The sequence below is a fragment of the Callithrix jacchus genome, chromosome 7 (genome assembly GCF_049354715.1).
Source record: "Callithrix jacchus isolate 240 chromosome 7, calJac240_pri, whole genome shotgun sequence".
Taxonomy (NCBI): domain Eukaryota; kingdom Metazoa; phylum Chordata; class Mammalia; order Primates; family Cebidae; genus Callithrix; species Callithrix jacchus.
In genome coordinates, this window is record NC_133508.1 from 145512241 (window position 1) to 145533969 (window position 21729).

Below are 21729 nucleotides of genomic sequence, written 5' to 3' on the forward strand. Positions count from 1 at the left end.
ATGGGTGAGTGCTCTCACTTTGCCTTAAAGCCAAACAACAGACCAGACGGCATCAAGGAACCTTCCAGCATCAGGGTCTGTCATTCTGTGACAGCCCTCTTTAGAGAAAGTCAATTAATAAAAACTCCCTCAGAGACTCAGATTAATGAAAACAAAAGGAGCCTTCTTCGGGAATGCAGTGGTAAAATTAAAACTCACTCCCACAGAAACATTCTCAAGCAGTGTAAATTAACCTCATCATTCAATGGCTATTACTGAAGGCAGGAGAGCTATTAGATGTCCCTAATCTGGTGTCATAGCCTCTCTGAGACTCCACATCCTCATCTATCAGATGAAGCCACTGAATTAGACGGCTCATAAAATTCTTTCCAGCTCTTATATGGTATCATATATAACAGTTCTGACCAATCTATAGACTCTAGAGAGCGTATGACTCTGTGCTTGTAGACAGTACAAGCACAGCTCTGTTAGAAAACAGAACGATGAGCGGTCCTCCATACATAAAAGACTAACCTCACATTTCATAAAGTGACTAAGGATCTCAAAAGAAAAATAATTACTCTAAAATTTGTGGTGAGGATCACATTACTTCTCTAAGCTTTTGGAATTAAAACCAAAACCCTTCCCTTGCCTGGAAGGTCCTGAGTGGTACAGCCCCTACAAATCTCTCTTTAGAGCCTAATTTTGCATGTATTATTTCCCCTCATTTGGTAATGAGGAAGCTCCAGCCACAGGATTTATTTTAGTTCCTGCCACCTTTACTGACCTAGTTAATATCTATTCATCCTTTATGTCTCAGCCCCACTACCATTTCCATTTCCCTGGCCCCCTGCTCCCAGCACCACCACCCTGCCTCTGCCACCAGCTCCTTTGTTTTGTGCTTTCAAAGAACTGGAGGTCTTTCCTTCAGGGCACTTGCAGAGAATCTCAAGTCTGAACATTTGATTCGGACCCTCCCTACTGCCCACTGGACTACAAGCTCCATGAGGACAGGGCTGGCTTAAAATGGGCTCGCTATTGTATCCCTAGCACCTGCCACAGAGATAACTGAGTAAATGAAAGATTGTGATGTGGTGGGTTCATACGCAAAAATACTTCCTTATTCCATTCTAATCCTTCTAAACTGTATCCAGGTTAAATGTGGGAAGAGATTTCACATATCACATCTTATAAGCTTTGGGAACAAAATAAGAGTAAATAGACAAAATTGACAAAAATGACCTAAGAAGAAAGGGACAGTCAGGGAACTGAGTATGGCAAGATCCTCCACCCTCTCCAGCATAGGAAGGTTAGGCACATTAGCCACAGCCTTCCCTGATAGCCACACCTTTGTTACTGGCACGCTCCACGTGTGGCCTGCCCCAGAAGCAGGCCAATCTGAGAAGACCCACTCCAACTATTCATCACCTCAACTCCTTTTTTCTTAGGAGCCCCTTTGATTCTGAGAGTCTTACCAAGCGAGAGCATTTCCTTACGGATTTTCTAGAGCTGTAACTGATCTGCTCTAGGGAACTGTGGAACAAAGTACAACACTTAACACTAGTGACGGGGTCTAGGAAGGCACTATGGTATTTTACAAACCCACCATCATTCACAGCTTCCTAGAAGAGTCCTGTTTAAATATTTTCTTTACCTCATGCCTACAAAAGGTAGAATATTTTTAATATTTCAGATTAATTCCACTGGTAAGTAATAGTGGTTTGATTACCATGACTAATGTAAATGCTATAGTAGTTCTACACTCCCAGAAGAAAAATGTACAGATTAAGAAATACATTATACTGGGATCCCTGATTCCAGAATCTCACCAATCTGGTATATAAGTAAGAATCACGAGTAAACCAACAACAAAGCTGTTCTGTTTTTTCTAAAGCCCACCACAAACCCGTGCCGTTTAGCAGTTTATAAGAAAGTCATAGTCTCATTCAAAGTCTAAATTTAGTCTTTCTGTGTACCTAATGCTAATGCAATGTGATACCTGGTTTCTATGCCCAGAGAATATCAGACTCATCAGCAGGTCATAGGGAGGAGGCCGCTGTGAATGGCCAGGACATTGACAGCAATGTCAAAAGCAAATGAGACAACAAGCAGCACCTAGAAAGCACCCAACTCAATAGTGTTAAGTCATCAATAAAAATTGGCTGAATATATTAAAACCACTTAAAAAAAATAAACAAGATGTGTAGCAATCAGGGGCTATGCAGCACATAAGTGAGAAGCACTTTATTCTTTAGGAGCCAATAAAACTACTCCTGAATTACTGTGAGACTGCTCAATATGTCCATAATGATGTGTATGACAGAAAAAGCATAAATCATGACCAGTACATTTTTTTTGAGACAGGGTCTCAATCTGCCGCCCAGGCTGAATGCAGTGGCATGCTCATGGCTCACCTCCTGAGCTCAAGTGATCCTCCCACCTCGGCCTCCAGCGTAGCTGGGACTACAGGCATGTGGAACATGCCTGCCTAATTTTTGTATTTTTTGTAGAGACAGGGCTTCAGCATGTTGCTCAAGCAATCTGCCCACCTTGGCCTCCCAAAGCGCTGGGATTACAGGTGTGAGCCACTGTGCCTGGCCAGTAAATTCTTTAAGAAGGCAGAAATGTATATTCATTTTAGAAAGGTTTCCATAAATTATTTAAATTATAAAACTTGGATATTTCAGAATGTAATTTTCCAATTCTCTTTAGAAATTGTCTCACTGAAATGCCACATTTCCAGACAGACAAAACTGAATAAATGTAATACTAAAGTACATCAATCATGGAGAGCAAATCTGAAATAAACCACCTTTTCCGGTTCTCAAAAGAAAATTGAAATCTTATTAAAAAAAGAAGCCTAACCTGGCAAATTCTTCAATTTGTCACTAGGATGTGACCATATTTAAGACCAAAAAATTAAACTAACAATAAAGGAAATATCTTACTCAAATTTATAGTTTACACAAATTATTTCTACTAACGAAATTCACAGTCAACAACAAATAATTGCGATCACTTACCAGATGCTTTCAATATAGGTATTAAAAAGAAATTACTTAGGCAAGTAGTGAGGGTACGGGAGTCCTCGGTAAGGTTTTCCTTTTAATGAAAAGCAGCCCTAAAATCATTTTATTTTCTAAAAAAGAGCAGCCTGTAAAATAGAGCTGCACACATAAATAAGCAAGCTGGAAACTTGCACAGGTGAATGTGGACAGTTGTGCCAGTAGGAATAGACTTGCTAGGACTGGGCATGTTCAAAATGGTGGCTCCATCTTCTCTTTTTGCCAGCCACATGTATAGTAAGGAACAGTCAAGATGGCACTAGCCACGTGGAAAGTCTATTTGCATGATAAGATTTGGGTGGGGTAACCAGCCTTCCCCGCCCACTATGTAAATGTCACACTTGGTTGAACCAATCTGTGGGCCCTACATAAATCGGACAGAAACCGGACTATAAAACCTGCTGCGATCTGCCCCAGGCCAGCCTTTCCCTTTCCAACTCCTGTCTTCCAAGAGAGGGCTTGCTGCTCTCCTCTCTCCTTTCTTCTGCCAATTAAATTTTCTGCTCTGCAACCCACCCACATGTCCATGTTGTTAATCTTCTTTGGTGAGATGAAGAACCCTGGATATTTACCCCAGAAAACAATGCTGCTTCATTTTCAACTTGTCAAGAACTGGGGATGTTACATACTTTTAATAAATAGAGCAATATTTTTGATGACTCTCAATCCACATAAAATTCTTTGGTGGTCCTGGAAGTATTTCACTGATTTAAACAAACCAATATTTTTTTTGAAATAAATTGAAACTAAAGCTTTAAAAAGAATTCTTCACAGCTCTGCTTTGCCTCAGTAATGTGAATTGGAACAACTTAAAATGACAAGATATTGGAAACAACCAAAATGACCAAGGAGAGAAAAATGTTCAAATACAGTATGGTATATCCTTTCCCTGAAATGTTATTAATATACAGACATTCATGATGATTTTGAAAAATGGCATTGGTTTACAATGTTCATGTATGATTAAAAAATATCAGCATGTAAAACTGCATATATAAAATTTGCCAATTAAAAATTTATAGCACTGTGGTTTTGAATTTCTTTATTGTAGACAAGCAATATCCTTTGAAAATTAAAAAAAAAATCTAAGAAACAATGTTTCACAATTAAGTATCAAAAATTCAACTCAAATCACAAAGCCAGAAGGAAACTTGAGATTAGTTGTGCCACTCACCTTCCCACATTTTCAATAACCAGGGCAGGCATTGTCTATTTTCTGCTTAAAGATCACAAAAGACAAAGACTCCATTATAATGATCCCCTTTTTACTTCCTATCTCCAATCCTCAAAACAAAACAAAATAGCAAAAAGGCAGTTTCCTTCTGATTTACATACCTCACCTACTTAAAGGTGTTACTCCCTCCCAGTCACCCAAGCCAGATACTGTGAACTCACCTTTGATGTCTCCTCCCTACCCTCAACAGGTTAATGCCAAATCCAGTCATTCGATTCTTTCTAGCCCCTTCCCATCTGGCCTTTCTGTTCCCCACTGCTACAACCCTAATCCAGTTCTGCCATAGTCTAACTGACCCCACCTTCCAGCCATGTCCCCACCTTCCAGCACCCATCCTAAAGCAGAGCCCTGGCCACTCTCTGCCATTTACACGCAAGCACAACTTACTGACATCCAGTTTTTCACAATCCAGTCTCCAACTAACTGTCCAGCCTTACCTGTGACTGCTCTCCGTTCAATATTATTACACCTCCTGTAACAGAAGCTTGCTATTCCCAAACACCTCTTGTGCCTTTTCTCAGGACTCTGCCTGAAATCTTTCTTTTTCTTTCCTTTCCTCCTCATTTACTCACTCACTCATTCATTCATTCAACTAAAATTTCTTGAGCCCCATCTCTATGCCAGGCACTGTGCTAGCTGTTGGGACACAATGGTGAGAGCAAAAACAGGTAGTACTAGTCCTCACAGAGATCATAAAATGTACTCTTTGCTATTAAACACCCTTCAAAAACTAGCTCAGTGTTTATCATCCTAGGTAGCAATAATCTCTTCCTTTCTTGGACTCCTAACACATACACTTGCAGCTTTGGTCATATATTACCCCGTCCTGTGTGTGTTTCCACTTCCTTCTTTACATCTACATATCTCCAAAGCATTAGCACAGTGTTCTCCATCAAAATCTAAACCATCTCAATACTAAGTTTCTTGTATAGCAATTTTCAACCACTCACAAAAGTTTTCAGTTATGCTTTTCACTTCCCATAAATGTGTCAAGAGTTTTATAAGGCTTTTTTTGTGCTTTTGGTTTTGGTGGTTTTTAAGCACAAAGGTATATTGAGCTCCAGCTAAATAAAAGTCATTTACTTCTGGCTTGGGAATGTGTTTATGAACTTACAAATGAGAACATCTGATGTCTTAGGAATCTACTTCAAACAAAATAATGAAGCCGCCCTGTGGTGACCTGGCATAGAAAGAACTTGGTAGGCTGACAGCTCCCCACTGCGATCGCCTGCGGCCCACTTGGAGCTCTCTCTCAGACTGCATGATTACGACTAGCCTTGTTAAGATAACGCTCCTTAGCACCTTGGCTAAATTTTATGTTTTCACCAGCCTTATCTGAAGCAAACTGAAAGAACTGAGTAATAATTTATCATTATGAAGATTAGAGATAAACTCTACACTAAATGCCTAAGAGGTCAAAACAGCAGATACTTAAATAAATCAGTATCTAGAAGGTAAATTTGATTCCCCTGGATTACAGAACTAAGGTGCGGTGGCTCACACCTGTAATCTCAGCATTTTGGGAGGCAGAGTCAGGCAGATCACTTAAGGCCAGGAGTTCAAGACCAGCCTGGCCAACATTGTAAAACGCTGTCTCTACAAAAAATACAAAAATTAGTTGGGTTTGGTGGTACGCGACCATAATCCCAGTTACTCAGGAGTCTGAGGCAGGAGAATCGCTTGAACCTGGGACGTGGAGGTTGCAATGAGCTGCGATCGCCCCACTGCACTCTAGCCTGGGCAACAGAGCCAGACCCTGTCTCAAAAAAAAAAAAGAACTGTGAATGTACAAAGATAAAGCTACTTCCTCTTGACGTATACTGCATCATAACACTGGCTGTCATGTGTTCAAAACAGAAGGTGAAAAAAGGCAGCCCTGAACAATATTATTTTTCCAAGGTTCGAATGAAAAGAAGAAAAAGGGGGGAAGAAACTATAAACCACCATCTTTAAAAAACTAAACAGTTTTCTGATTTTTTTTTTTTTTTTTGGAGAATACCATTAAAAAACCCCTTCACCTTAAGTTACACCAGGTAAGCAGCAAGAACATTTCACCAGACAGCCTACAAAAGCAGTTATCATAGGCTTCTAAGAACTGGGCTTCTTTCTATACACATGTCCTACAATTAACTCAATATCTTTCCTCTCTTTCTTTTTGGTAGTGCACGGATAGGGAAAAAAAGGCAAAATGACAACCCCCAAAAGTGAAATACAAAGAAAAATTTTTAAATGACCATCTCACAATCCCAGGACCTGGTCATAGTTCACACATATATTGTCAGCGGCACATTTCCCCCAAAAGTCATCACCACCCAAGTCAGAGGGATCACAGCCATCAGGAGGCACAAAGCTGTCCCATACTCTCCCCACCAGCTTCAGTCTCGGGCCAAATGAGAAATGCCTGGACTCCAGGGCAGACTGCCTGTGGCTTGCATCCCTGCTCTGCCTTACCAGCTCAGTGATCTTAAGCAATATACTTCCCTCTCTGGGCCTCTGTTTCCTCCTTTGTTAAGCAGCGATAATAACAGCATCTAACTCCTGGGCTAGTTCTGAAGATTAATTGAGTTAATGTGTGTGTGTAAAGCACTTAGAACACTGCCCGGCACAGGGCTATGCATGTTAGCAGCAGCAGCTGCTGCTCTTGTTGTTGCTATGGCTTTATTATTACTTCCACAGTAAAATTTGTCTCGAAGTTCAAGTGATCTCCTCGTCTGTCTGTATCATAGCAATTTATGAGATCTGAGGTTCTAAGTGATGACCGTAAGGCTCTATAAGATCATATATATGTGGATGTGTGTATATGCTTATGTGGCATTCAACCTTCCATTGAATTCTCCTACTTGATACATATTTAATTTGAAATGAAAATTTTAAAACCAAAAGGGTTTCTCCTGACCTACCTCTAATCTAAATACTCATTCCTACATACATTGCTAGGCAAGAGAAGTTTTTCCACACTTCTCTCAAAGATGTTCTGTTCGCATTTTGACTCAAACCTATGCTATAGACAAGATAAAAGAAATCATTTCTCTATAAATTATCCAAAACTTCCTGGATGCATTAATATCAGCTGCTTTAATTAAGTTTAAATGAAAATTGGATGTTTTAAATTATTTAAATCTTCCATTTAGCTAATTAGTTCTCATTAGAGGCTGCTCATTCTTAACATGCTAAAACATTTGGTGAAATCCTTCAGGTCACTTCAGAAACTGCTTAAAATTCAGTCCCCAGAGTTTCTCCGTAAAGAGTTCTTTCCTGCATTTTTAATACCTTTCCTTTACAACTCAAACAAAGAAGAAATGACAATAGACAAGGCTGCAAATGAAGACCCTATACACTATCCTTCTCAGCAAACTGGCTTTCTATGCCATGAACATTCAACTCTACACCCGTGACCACCACCAGGAGGGGTACACAGATGTCATAACAATTAATATATTTGATTTCACTAACTTTTTAGTCACACAAAAGTGAGTGACGTTATTAAAAGCAAGCCTCTGTATGGATTATAGGGCCCAATTCCAATACCAAAGAACTAGCCTTTCTGGGGAGTTGTGTGTTATTAGTAGCTTAATCAAATGCAGATAAATCTTATTTCAAAGGCTCACTTTTTGTGGGTCTATTTTTTCACCACTAGCATGTTAGCCTATATTCTGATGTTAACCCTGACCTGTGAAATTATAACCCAAGGACAAAGTATGATTTCTTATCATCCTCAGTTTATTAAATCTGCTTAGGCCTGTATAGTAGTAAGCTCTGTTTTTAAAAATCAAGCAGAAAATTCAAACGTTTATCCTTAATAGCCTTACTTCATGAGGCCGCCTCATCAAGTTTTCTCCAGCAGCATCTCAGAAGGTTGACATTTCAATCATGGAATGCTGTCCTCCTTTCATAACTAAAGAAACATCTGCACAAAACACAGCTGTATCCAGAATATCCACAGCCTAATATTTAAAGAGTCTACTTCCTCATTCAAAACCAATCACTTCTAAGGTGATAATTTAGCCAGAAAAGCAGCATTTCTGTTATTTAAGAGATGGGGTCTCACTGTGTTGCTCAGGCTGACAGGCTGGCTTTTCAGTTCAACTGTGGGCCTCAAGAGATCCTGCCACTTCAGCCTCAAGAGTAGCCAGGACTCCAAGCACACTCAGCTGGAAAGGCAGCATTTCATTTAAACATTCAGCAAATAATTACACAGTACAAAGTCCTGTATAATAATGAATATAAATATACTCCTCTCCGCAGAGACACGTACGTTATGATGTGACAGTCAAGACCTTTCTCACCAATGGGACACCCTCCACGGACAGAGCCCAGGTTACTAGACGTCCTTTTAGGGGCTTTGCAGTCTCTCTCATTCTATACTTCCCCAAAGTGGAGCTGACAGGATGGAGTCAGTCCTTCTCCCTTTGCTCCATCCTGGCCCTGCCGTTAAATACAGACCTTGAGACCTTCTCTATCTTCCCAGGAGCATCCTTCTCACAGCTTTATTGTCTCTTTGGGAAAATTCCCAAATTGAAGACCCATACATGTATGTGACATCTAACAGTGATGTAAATATCCCTTCACTTTCTTAAATTCAATCTGGCCAAAATGGAATGCCTGATCTTCCCACCAAAGCCAATTATTCCACCCTTCTTCTTCTTTCAGTTAAGAGCTCCAGCAGGTTCACCACAACCCAAGCCATCTTAAGGACTTCTCTGACTCCTCTTTTTCCTCAGCACCCCTCCACCCCACACTCCTATGATGCCAGGTCACATGGCTTCAGATCCCTTCTTTCTCTCACCATTGTCACCATCCTAATCCAGGCACTTGGTTCTTCCTCCTGAATTTTTTTTTTTTTTTTTTTTTGAGATGAAGTTGTCACTCTGTAGCCTAGGTGGGAATGCAATGGTGCGATCTCAGTTCACTGGAACCTCCGCCTCCGAGGTTCTGGTTCAAGCAATTCTCCTGCCTCAACCTCCCGAGTAGCCGGAATTACAGGAACTCACCACCATGCCCAGCTAATTTTTGTATTTTTAGTAGATATGGGATTTCACCATGTTAGCCAGGCTGGTTTTGAACTCCTGACCTCATGATCTGCCTGCCTCGGCCTCCCAAAGAATTGGGATTACACTGCGCCCAGCCCCTCCTGAATTTTTTTTAAGTGGGCTCTTATCTTCTCTCAAACCCATCTTAAGTGATGCTACTGTGTTAATTTTTTGAGAAGGGTATATGTCCTCTGCAACTAGATGACTTGGTTTCAAACTCCAGCTCTGCGACTTTTGCTTCTGTGACCTTGGGCAAGTGGCCCGAGCTCTCTATACTTTATCGTACAGTAAGGATAATAGTGCCTGCCTCATAGAATTGTTGTGAAACGAAATGAATTAATAGTTAGGGAGCACCTGGAACAGCAATTGGCACACATTTAAATGCTCAATAAACATTTCCCATTATTTGTAATTAGCACAAATCAAGTCATACCATGGCTGCCCCAAAACCCTCAAGAGTCCCATGATGTACCAAGGAAACTGCAGGTTTCTCACCCTGACATTCATTCGGTCCCCAGCCAAGCTCTGAGTTTCACATTCTCCAACCCCCACGTGTTCCCTGAATACACACCAGGCAAACGGGAGGGTTTACTGTTCCCTGAACACACGTCCCAAGCCTCTCCCCTCCTCATACTTACTGCTCTCTCTTCTAAGATCCCTCCTGTCATGTCTCTGCCTGATAAGACTTTGTCCATCCTTCAAGCCAATATAAAATCTTCCACGAAGGCTTTTCTGAACCCCTCCACCAGATGTGCCCCACCCTCCTGTGAATTCCTCTGCTAGCATAGGTGTTGTATTTCTCTTTGGGCAGGTATTTTTCTTGTACCTCATATTGCAGTCCTGTTATTTTCCCTACAGGTTTGGATCTCTTTGAAGGTACCACGTGCATTCATCATTGTTTTATTCTCTGCATCTCCTAGCACCATGTAATATGTTGGGGTAACAAAAAAGATGGAGTTGGATGGCACAGCCACAGCCATTACTGTGGCACAGGAGGGTAGGTCCACACTAAGAAAAGTATACACTCTGCCCAGGCTAGAGTCCTCATCATATTTCGAATGACAATCCAAACTCACAATATAAATTGGATGGTTTCTCCAGCAAGTCTTTCCTTATAAGATACCAGAAAAACAGCAGACTATAAGAGGAATGTGATTTGTAGGCCTATCCCAAAATACCAACATGAAACTCACATTAAAATTTTCCTCATCTAGCAATATTAAAATCAAAAAGCCATCACGCACTGTGTTTAGTAGGCTGAATTTTCTGCTAGATCTACCACCTAGCAATCCCAAGAGAAGTGACTCTGATCTCCATGGCTAGAGCTTGTTCAATGACACATTCACAACCTCTGGCATGAGAGAATTGAACATGACATACACACCACACCTACCCTCAGAATCATGAGAGACCCCCAAACTCTAAACTCATAAAAACAGAGGCAAAACAATGCAGTTTCCCAACAATAGCATGAACACTCAATAAACACTGCTGGCAGTGACATCATCCAGGTGCACAGCCACACATAACTCCATTCTGTCTAGAAGCAGAGCTGTAATCTGACACCAGGGACTCAGACCTCTTTGCCTCAGCAACTCTGGGCATTCATAAGCAGCAGTAAAGGGCTCTTTCATTCCCACTCTTCCTTTAGCCATTCAAGAAGCATCCTCTTCCCAGCACCACTAAATGTCGCAGACATTGGTTTCAAGAACCTCTATGATGAAGTGACAAAGATTATTTTCCCCCAAATAAAAGATATGCTCTCAAAGGTTCAGAACACTCACTCTCCAAAGACCTGGTAGTACCCACAAATGCTTAGGCGGAACCGCCAATAACCTTTCTAACAAGACAAGTCCAAGGAAGCTAATTATGATTCATTTAATTATGTTCATTTATTTAATTATGAACATGTGGTAAAGATAACAAAGTAAATGTAAATGTTGAGATTAGAGTATATTAGACTACTTTGAAACACCAGCTCTTTTAATAAAAGTATATAACCAAGCCAATTCAGACTTATTTCTTATTAACTGATACTTTTATTGAATAAAGATTTCTCTTTCTTCAATTAATGTTTTACTATGCCATAAGATAACTTTTTCCTGTAGATCAGTGGTCTTTCACAGAAAACAATTCCCTACTTTTATTTAATGCTCTCAAATCCTAATCCCACAGAAGCAAAGTAATCAAATAGGCCAGCACTGCTATATCATTTCCTCAGAAGCAAAGAAAATAATATCAAAAAGTTTGGGGTACCCAAATAAAATAATAATATGTCAGGTAAAATGTTGGTCATAGATGTGACTCTGATACAGCTCCCCGCAGTTAATGTGTCCCACTTTCTGCAAAAGAGCTTCACAAACAAAAACATCTTGAGATACAACACAAGCCTTGTAAAGCAGAAGGCTGAGGCACCTGTAATACATGCACTGCCCTGTTCCCTGTGGCAGCTCCATAAATACTTAGTGACTGATTCACAAGCCAATTACAGAATCTGGCAATGACTGTGTCTCCCTGGTCCTACTCTGGGGAGTGTTAGGAATCTCCAGTTGCTGTTTGTTGTGATGGTAGGAAGAACTAAACCATAGATGTCTAAAAGAACAGAGGTGTTGAAAGCTTCAAGTTTTGTTAATTTTCCCTGAACTTCTCCCCAGACACATGAGCCTTAAAAAACTGGTATTGTTACTCGCATCACTGGGGAACAATGAAAAAAACTGCCTCAAAAGTGCACAGTGTTTCCTCACCAAAGAACAAGCTGAACAGCTGAGAGAGAAAAAAAGCAAAATAGAAACTTACTTTTCATAGACCAGCTCCTCATCGATGGAGAAATAGTGGGTATTTACTGTGCTTTTTGGTCTATTCCTTAAAGTAGCAAAATATAACCGATCTGAAAGACAAGTTTAAAAAACAGAACAAACACATGAGAAGTAGGGAAGTGGAAGTGAAGAGGGGTAATAACATGCGAAGGATAATAATTTAAAGACCCCATTAACACGTGGAATTCTTGCAGAAACCTGATCTCTCACAGTGAGCTAGAGACTCAGGAGCACAACAGTTAGGCTAGAGGAGGACCTGACCGAGGGACTCGGCTGGGCGCAGAGTGCCCACATTTCCCTTTTTCAGGCCAGCAGGGTAGACAGGAGCTGGGGTTACCCGCAGAACTGGCGGTGCAAGTTTGGTTCCCAAATCTCCAGACCTCAGCAGCTGCAGAAGGGGAAGAGAGGCGTGCCTCCCCCACAGCAGCTCCGGAGATTTCAAAAAGAGGAAAGGAGAGAGACTTGGGGGGTGTGGTTGGTGGGAGTCCCGAAAACCGAAGCCTGCGATGGCGAAGTAAAGGCGACCGGTGAGCAACCGCAGCAGGCTCCCCATGGGCTGCTGAGTGCCAGAGTCCGTGCAGAAGCCAGTGCTGTCCCACTACGAGGCCGAGAGGCCATCCGAGGGAGCTGCAGAGGGAGAGAGGGACGCAAGAAAGAGAAGCCGGAAGCGGGGGGTCCTCGGAGAAAGGAGAGTCCCGAGAGGGGACGAGAGCGCGCGCAGCGGCTGCAGGAGATTGGCAGCCTCAGGAGAAGATGGGGACGGTGGCACGGGAAGTGAAGAGTTGGGGGCAAGAGAGGGTGGAAAAATGCGGGGCGGCTGCTCCTCACCTTTCATGAACTCACAAGCCCCGATTAGTTCCCCTGACTCCGCTGCCATCTTAAGCGAGATACGCACGGGGGAGGGCTGGGTCTTGGCCAGCTGGGGTCACTCGCCTCCGGGGGCCTCCCCACTGTCCAGGAGCCAGGAAGCTCACAGTCCCGATCTCCGAGCCCGGCCAAGGGAAGCAGCAGGCGCCGAAGGCAGAGGCGGCTTCGGGGTCAGCGCCGGGCGCCCCGGGGACATTCCGAGGGGAACACGAGCCCGCTCCGCGCGGGGCGCACACGCCCCAGGCTGTGGCCGCTCCGAGTCGGACCCGGCTGCTGCTGCTGCTTCTCCGCCGCCGCTGCGCCTGGGAAACGCAGACCAGCTCTCACGGCAGGGCAAAGTCTTCCCCCAGCTTCCAAAGTGGTCATGGAGGAGGAGACTTCTGGTCCGGATCGCGCCCGTGGCTACTCGAGCGGCAGCTGGCTGGACTTCGGCGCCCGCGGGCTGGCAGCTGCTAGGGCTCCTCCTTCGCCACCTCCTTTCAGCAGTTACTCTTCCTCCTCCTCCTCCCCCTGGGTCCGCCCCCAGACCTTCCTCCCCGCCCTCCCTCAGCCCCCCTCCACTTTCACGACTGCGCGGCCATCCCTTAAAGGGACAGCCCCGCTCCTTTCTCTGCAGCAGCCCCAGTTACCAGGCGCCCCGCGGGTCCCTAGGAGCCGGTTGCTAAGGCTTTGTTGCAGTTCACCAATTGCTGTTCAGGAAACGGGGCCCTCGGCCCAGGGGAGCGGGCGGGGCCTCTAGGCCAGAAATTTATGAATGAAACCGCGGGGTTAGAAGTGGACTTCACAGAGGGCGCTGTGGAAGTCCTTGGAGGCTAGGATGCACCGGCACCCCCTTTCTTTTCTGCACTCACTAAGTCTTGTCCCACTCGAGATTTCTTTTCTCTATCTCTCACATTCTCTTTCTTTCTTGCCCACTCACCCATGCTCTTCTAAACTCTTGAAACGCGCGCGCGCGCACACACACACACACACACACACACACGCACACTCGTCAAGACCTCGGATCTCCGTGCCCGCCCTTGCCTCTAGCTAACCTTTCAACCAACCCCCACGCCCACTACTGAGAGAATCTGCATCTTTATAAAAAATACAATTGCAAAAGAAGCCCCAGCTCCTAGCTCACAGTACGTGTATTGGTTTCCTCTACACATACCAGACTCTGATATAACTTGTACTTTGTTCTCACGGGGGAAAAAAAAAAAAAAAGTTCCCATCTGGTTCTCCACGCCCTCTCATCTGGGCCTCCACTATGAGCGCAAAAGCATCACAAATGCCTAATCTTTACAGGACTCGGGTACCGGAGGGACAGGGCGGGACCGCTGAGCCAGCCCGGGCCGGGTCGGGAGGAAAGGAGGGAGAGGAGAGTCCACTGGTCCAAGGAAAAGTTATCACAAAGGAATTTCTTTACATAGTCTCAGCTGAAGCGCTGCAGGCAGGAGTCCCGCTGAAAGAGGCCCTTGTCTTTCTGCGAGGGTCTACGGACTGTTGAAACAACTTTAACGCTGCGCGTCCTACAGCTGTGCCTAATCAGCGCGCAGTCCCTTCCTTAAAAAAATGGCGCTGCAGACCCACCATCCTAAGAGCATGCGCTCTGAGGGGTCTCTCCAGAAACAGCAAGAAACTTGTGGCGGCCTTTTCCTTCGCAGTAGCTTGTTTACCTCTAGGGAGAAAGGGGGCGCACCCGTGCAGAGCTGGCTAAGGACGCGAGCCCTCTGAGGCCAGGGAATAAAGCTCAACTCATTGGGCCCAGCCCGTTAGCTGGCCTCGTTGGCTCTCCAAAAAGCTAAACAGGCACAAACACATTAAACGAATATTACTTTGATGCTCAGAAAAATCATTCAGAACATCTCAGTAATTCTTACCAAACATTCCCTTCTAAGACAGTTGAACACGGAACCTAGCCTAACATCCAAATCTTTAAACTCAGCCCAGATCCATATACATTTAAAGGTGAATCGCTAAAGAGCACCGCCTTCCATCCCCTAATTTTCACGTGAGAAAATATTTATATATCAAAAGAATTTTTTAAACTGTCAAAGTCCTGAAAAACTGAGTTGTTAGGAGTGTTCAACTCTGTTGAGGTGCCATCCATCATGTTTTACGGGCCACTGGCCACCGCTACAGAGTCCTAATGAAGGAAGCATCTCTCAAATATGTTTCCACACTCACGCAGTTAGTTGAATTTTGCCTGAAGTTTATTCTCCCAAATCTCAACAATCATGTTGGCCAATTCCAGTTTCTGTTTGTGGGGTTTTGCGTGCGTGTGTTTTTGTTGGTTTGAGACAGGGTCTCACTCTGTCACCCAGGCTAGAATGCAGTGGTTCAATCTCTGCTCACTCCAGCCTCCACCTCCTGGGTTCAGGTGATTCTCCGTTCTCAGCCTCCCAAATAGTTGGGTAATGATTGCATTTTTTGTAGAGACAGGGTTTTGCCATGTATGCCAGGCTGGCGTCCACCTCCTGAGCACAACCCTGCCTTGGCATTCCATAGTGATGGGAGGGATTACAGGCTGAGCCTCTGCACCTGGCCTCAAATTATTTTATCAAAAAAAAAAAAAATTCTTATATTTCTTATATGAAAGATAGGGAAAAACACAGTATATTAATCTCTCAATAAATTTACCTACTTTGTTTAAAAGCAAAATTAATCCAAAGATGTTATGGTATTTCCAAAGACACTGCTTTAAAATTCTTGCAGAATCTAAACTCAAATTCCCTAACACTTTTTCAGTTTTGTATTAGAAAGCGTGCATTAGAAATAGAAGTCAGAGTTCTCATTAAACTCACAAACTTTTAATTTCACAAAGTAAAGAGTCTAATGAAAAGAACTCCAAATCTACACTTTCAGAGAAGCAGATTTAATTGAACACCCTCTTTTTTCCAAAATGAATTTATTAAAATATTTTTTATATAACTCTCCTGCTTAAAATTTTGATCATGAGGAATGATGACCTAACAAATAGAAGTCCTGGCCGGGTGCAGTGGCTCAAGCCTATAGTCCCAGCACTTTGGGAGGCCGAGGCGGGTGGATCACAAGGTCAAGAGATCGAGACCATCCTGGTCAACATGGTGAAACCCCGTCTCTACTAAAAATACAAAAAATTAGCTGGGCATGGTGGTGCGTGCCTGTAATCCCAGCTACTCAGGAGGCTGAGGCAGGAGAATTGCCTGAACCCAGGAGGCGGAGGTTGCGGTGAGCCGAGATCGTGCCATTGCACTCCAGCCTGGGTAACAAGAGCGAAACTCCGTCTCGGAAAAAAAAAAAATAGAAGTCCTGAAATTCAAATGAAAATGTCTACTTTTCCTTAGCATATTTACAAAGATAATAAAACTCTGTAAATAATTCAGGTTTTTTTAAATATTGCATAGAGCCAGGTGCCATGGCTCACACCTATAATCCCTGCATTTTGGGAGGTCAAGGCAGGAGGATCACCTGAAGTCAGGAGTTCGAGACCAGCCTGGCTAACATGGCAAAACCCCGCCTTTACTAAAAAAAAAAAAAAAATACAAAACTTAGCCGGGTGTGGTGACATGCCTGTAACCCCAGCTACTCCAGAGGTTGCAGTGAGTCGGGATCGCGCCACTGCACTCCAGCCTGGGAAACAGAGGAGACTCCGTCTTAAAAAAAAAATAAAAAATAAAATGTTTTTAATTAGCCAGGCACGGTGGGGAGGGGGGGCGCCTGTAATCCCAGCTACTCACGAGGCTGAAACAGAATTGCTTGAACCGGGAGGCGGAGGTTGCAGTGAGCTGTGATTATGCCACTGCACACCAGCGGTTCAGTGTCTCTGGGCAACAGAGTGAGACCCCGTCTCAAACAAACAACAAAATTACATGGAAGGAAAGTGTCAGTATAATCAAATCTCTCTAAGCCAATCTAGATGGTATAGGAAACTCTACAAGAAAAATATAAACTAGATCGTGCACACACGGCACACATATAATACGTAACAAGCTTCTGATGACGTCATAAAACACTTTATTCCCTCAATTATGAGGTCAAAGTTCCTGTTGGTTGTAAATTCATAATATAGGCATGCTTTTGCAGTTTACGAAGGAAGATAATGGAAGAAACATTTCCAACCACCCAACTTGATATAAATTTAAGGAATGGACTTTTAAGAAACAGTAAAGACAGGCGTTTCACATATAAAGGAAATACTGAGCGATTTTAAGTATCACCCAACTGCGGAAAAGGAAAGTAATATTACACACAGAAATTCAGCAGGTAAGTGTAGAAAGTGTCCAATTTGAAAACAGGTCCCCCCGCCCCCCAGACGGAGTCTTGCTTGCTCTGTTGCCCAGGCTGGAGTGCAGTGGCACCATCTCGGCTCATTGCAACTTCCACCTCTCCGGTTCCAGCGATTCTGCTACCACAGCCTCCCGAGTAGCTGGGACTACAGCGCATGCGCCACCACATCCAGCTAATTTTCGTGGTTTTTTTTTTTTTTTGACAGAGACGAGATTTCACTGTGTTGGCCAGGCTGGTCTCAAACTTCTGACCTCAAGTTATCCGCCCGCCTCGGGGTCCCAAAGTGCTGGGATTACAGATGTGAGCCACTGCACCGACCTTGAAAACGACGAAATTTAAATCTAACTCCTCAACCACTATTTGAAAACTGCTTCAACCACCCTGCAACCCATGCTGGCGCACCTGCAGTTCTAGAAAACTCACTGCTGGAGACAGCTCTAAATTATGGCAAAAGCCTCGAGTTCTAATTCTGCCTGGAGGCTGCAGGATTCTAGTCACCCTAACACACACCAACTCTTCAAAAATGCAAAGGCAATTTCTTTGACCACCTTCCTTTTCCCCTTAGAATTCCCCAGATTTAAATCTCCATTTTCTTCAACATTTTCTTATATTGGCTTCAAGCTCCCTGGATTTCCAGTTCAGTCTCTACCAATTTATCCAATTTCTTACTAAGTGAGTCCCAGAACTGAAGGCAAACTAGTGATAAACTGATGTGACCAGTTCTGAAAAAAGAAAAAAGAATAGATGGAAGATTCAGATGAGAGCAAAAGCAATGAAAAACATAAAAGAATTAAATTTTATCGTTTAGCTTCCAGGAAAATATTCTTTCTTGCTGGAAGAGGACAAGGAAAAATGAGCTCAAGATTGTCAAAGGCCTGACAGTTTACATATTGTATTCTTTTTAAATTACCATAATTTCTTATTAGAATATATAATTAGAACATACTCTTTTAGTTGCTTGTTCAGAGGTGATACTAAGTTACCTAAGAACAGAAAGAAAATGTAGAATACATACTTTGAATTCTTTCTGGAAATTAAATTTAGATTAAGTATGAAACATGTAGTAGAAACCTGTACTGCTAATTTGAAATTGAAGATAATCTGAATTATTTATTCATACACATATTTTGACAATTAATTTTTTGATGCCAAAAATAATTTAAAACAGCTGTTAGCAAAATACATATAATTAAAAAGGTATCACAGTAGAACCAGAATACCAAAAATAGATAGCATGGCTCATAAACGGTTCAGTTCCAGAAGGCTGCCCACAAACGATAAGACACCGGCCTAACCCAGCCACATTCTATATCAGACAAATCACCAATGCCTGTTTAAGAATTCCAAACCAGAATCAAAGAAGTAAAAACCAGATGGGACCTAGAAGATCAGCTAGTTCCAATTTTCAAACAGACTCCATCAAGCTCAAGGGATTTAGCACAGGCACAATATGGGGGTTGGAGTGGAAGGGCATGGATGAGCACTCAAGGCTTCTACAAAACAGTTCCTTTATAAAACGTTATGTGGCAAAATAAAAGAGAAAAAAGAGAAGGGGGTCCACAGTAGGTAATTGACTTCCCAAACTCACATAGCTGGTGGAAATAAAACCAGTATTCATTATTTGCTGTAATATCAACAACTTTTCTTAATTTTTCCCTAGTTAGCTTAAATTACATTGTTTAACTTATCAGTTCTTAAATTCGACAAATAAAGTGTCAAACAATAATAATGCATGCATAGTATCTACAACTATTTTCTTCAAGATATTTAGAGGAAATACTGAAATAGTCTCCAAATGAAACAATATAAGATGTTGCATTATCTGCCATTGCTATTGTTCTCGTGTAGCTTCCATAAAAATTTGAATTGTTTCCAGCCCTGTGATTTATTAATGGTATACCAGCATTATACAAAATATCCTTTAAGAAATCCTGGTATAGTGAACATTAAGTAAAACAAGTCAACTCAATATTCATCTCATCCTTGACCAATGCAGTCAATAAAGAATGGTGCAGTTTTAGAAGGTAAAAGAAAGTTCCATGAGGTCAATATACTTAACGAATAGTCAATTTATTGTCCAGTTTGCTGGACTTTTCAAACAAGTTAACAACTCAATACCTTTTTTTTTTAATTTTACAGCATTTATCCATTTACATTTATTTGTCATTCCTACTTTTTTTTTTTTTTTTTTTTTTTGAGACAGATTCTCGCTGTGTCACCTAGGCTAGAGTCTAATGACACCATCACAGGTCACTGCAGCCTTGACCTCCCGAGCTTCAGTGATTCTCCTATCTCAGGTTCCAGAGCAGCTGGGACTACAGACATGAGCCACTGCACCTGGCTAATTATTTAATTTTTCTGTAGAGACAGGGTCCCACCATGTTGCCCAGGCTGGTCTTGAAGTCCTAGGCTGGAACCAGTTTCTACTGCCTCGACCTCCCAAAGTGCCAGGATTACAGGTGGGAGCTGCTGCACCCACACCATTCGTTCTCTTTTTACAGATGAAATAAGGAAACATTTTTACCTCAAAAATAGATAATATTCCCCACACCACTCCTCGCCCACCATCACCACCATAGCCATGCTGAGAAATATCATTAGTGAGCTACACATTGTAATCCAAAGTTTTGAATGTTCACTTCCATGTGCACACTTAATAATGTTCCTACTAAACACATTTCTAGCAGGAAAATAGTAGTTAATAGTTTGGTTTCATTTAAAACAAAGTACAGCAATTTATATCTCAGTTCTCACATTGGTTGCCTATGAGGTAGGTACTATTATTATTTCCATTTTATAAATGAGAAAACACACAAAATACATACTCCATATACATTTGAAGAATGGATAAATAAATGAGTAATTAAAATGTGAGGAGAGGAACTCATGTGAATCATCCGGGCACATAAAAGAGTTCCTTTGTGCCCTTGAGTAGTAGAAAAAATACTGGATTTGTAATCAGAAGCCTGGGTGTCAGGCATCACTCTCCCACCCACCATACGCATTATTTTGGACTCAGTTTCCTTTGATATTAAGTAGAAATTATAATAATTTGTAACTCACAGGAATAACAGTAAATTAAATGATAGTGTTGTGCTGTGATGCTAGACACTCTGTACAAATGCAATGCTGTACAAATACAGCCTAGCATTTGTATTAATAAATACAAATATTTATTAATATTAAGCATAGATTAAGAAATACTAACCTGTTTCCAAAATCTAATTTTCTCAAGTCTCAAATGAATACATCTATTTGGATCTAGATATTGTAATGTGACTCCTAGCTAATAGCATAATTAAAATATACACTCACGGAGAAGTCTTTTTTATCAACTGAAGACAACGCCACAGGGTACAAGTTAATGTCATTTTCATTTCTGATTGCCTGTGACCATGATGCCTGCCTCTAGAGTATAAGGGCCAACAACCCCATTCAGGCATCCTCAGCAGATTCCTAAATTCCCCTGCTCTCACTCATGTTCTTTCAGTCCTTCTGTTCCAGAAGACTGGGACACAAATGTGCCCTGTGGTTTCCATGGTGACCCTTGACACACCTTTGGAATATTATGTTTTCTGATGCCTAGTCCTGCTTAGAAACTCCAGAAGAAAATTATATTTTCAATAAACAGGAGACCTTTGGTTTCCATTTTTCCAACCAAAAATACTATATATGTGTTGAACATATTACTAATGGTTGTTCTAATTGTATTGTTTTCCGTGGGGGAACAAAAATCACACTTCATATCTTCCACATACCAAGCCTTCCTACATGGAGTCTATATTATTCTTCAAATGCTATCTAAAGTAGTATACCTGTTAATGTAGGATACCAGTAATATAAATAATGTAACACATACACAAAAATAATTTCTACTTATCCTAAAATATATGTATTTTAGGTAAAATATTTCTTTGTACCTATATTTTATTTCCATAACATTAAATATACATTCCTTTATATTTATATATTCATTCTTTCAGTAAAAATTTACTATTTGCCTGGCTCTGTGCTAGGTGCTAGGATTACAACTGAGAATAAGGCAGAGTTATATTCTTAAGGAAGTTACATTCCATAAAGGGTTATAGATGAGCAATCAGGTTCCATAAGCAAGATACATGCTAGGCTGGAGTGAGCGCAGAGGAGAGGCCTGTGTGGGCTGCATCAGACTTTAGGAATGAGGAAACAGTTCCCTGCAGATTTATAGACTTGAAGGTTGAATAGGAGTTAGCCGCGTGGAGATAACCAGATAGTAGAGAGAGCAAGGCAGGAGGGGACGTGGAAGGAGGAAGACACATGAGAGAACTCCAAGTGGAGGGAAGAGTCTATGCCCCGGCCAGGAAGCAGTAGAGAGAAAGGCCAGTTCAGGATTTGAAGAAGCTCCATTTGGCTCCAGACCAGAGTTTAAAGAAGAGGAAGACGGATCTTGGAAAGTTAGTCCAAAAATGTGGACTTTATCCAGAGGGCAATGGGGCACCAAAATGAAA

General features: G+C 42.1%; 1 protein-coding gene across 12 annotated transcripts in view; it reads right to left on the reverse strand.

The window, feature by feature from the left end:
• CDC14A (cell division cycle 14A) overlaps window positions 1-20739 on the reverse strand; it is a 194244-nt gene extending 173505 nt beyond the window's left edge. For 8 of the 12 annotated variants that reach the window (XM_078332648.1, XM_035252283.3, XM_078332649.1 and 5 more), the window contains exons 1-2: window positions 12953-13445; window positions 12105-12195 (exon numbers count right to left, since the gene is read on the reverse strand). Coding sequence is in view for 5 of the 12 variants with exons in the window: in XM_035252283.3 (XP_035108174.1) it covers window positions 12105-12195; window positions 12953-13001 (140 nt within the window). In the remaining 7 variants the exon portion in view is untranslated. Of the gene's footprint in view, window positions 1-10552; window positions 12198-12461; window positions 12785-12952; window positions 13446-20557 lie in introns of those variants that run through there. The other 4 variants (XM_078332645.1, XM_035252284.3, XM_035252281.3 and 1 more) reach the window with 4 other exon arrangements.
• Between the last annotated feature and the right edge of the window lie 990 nt (window positions 20740-21729).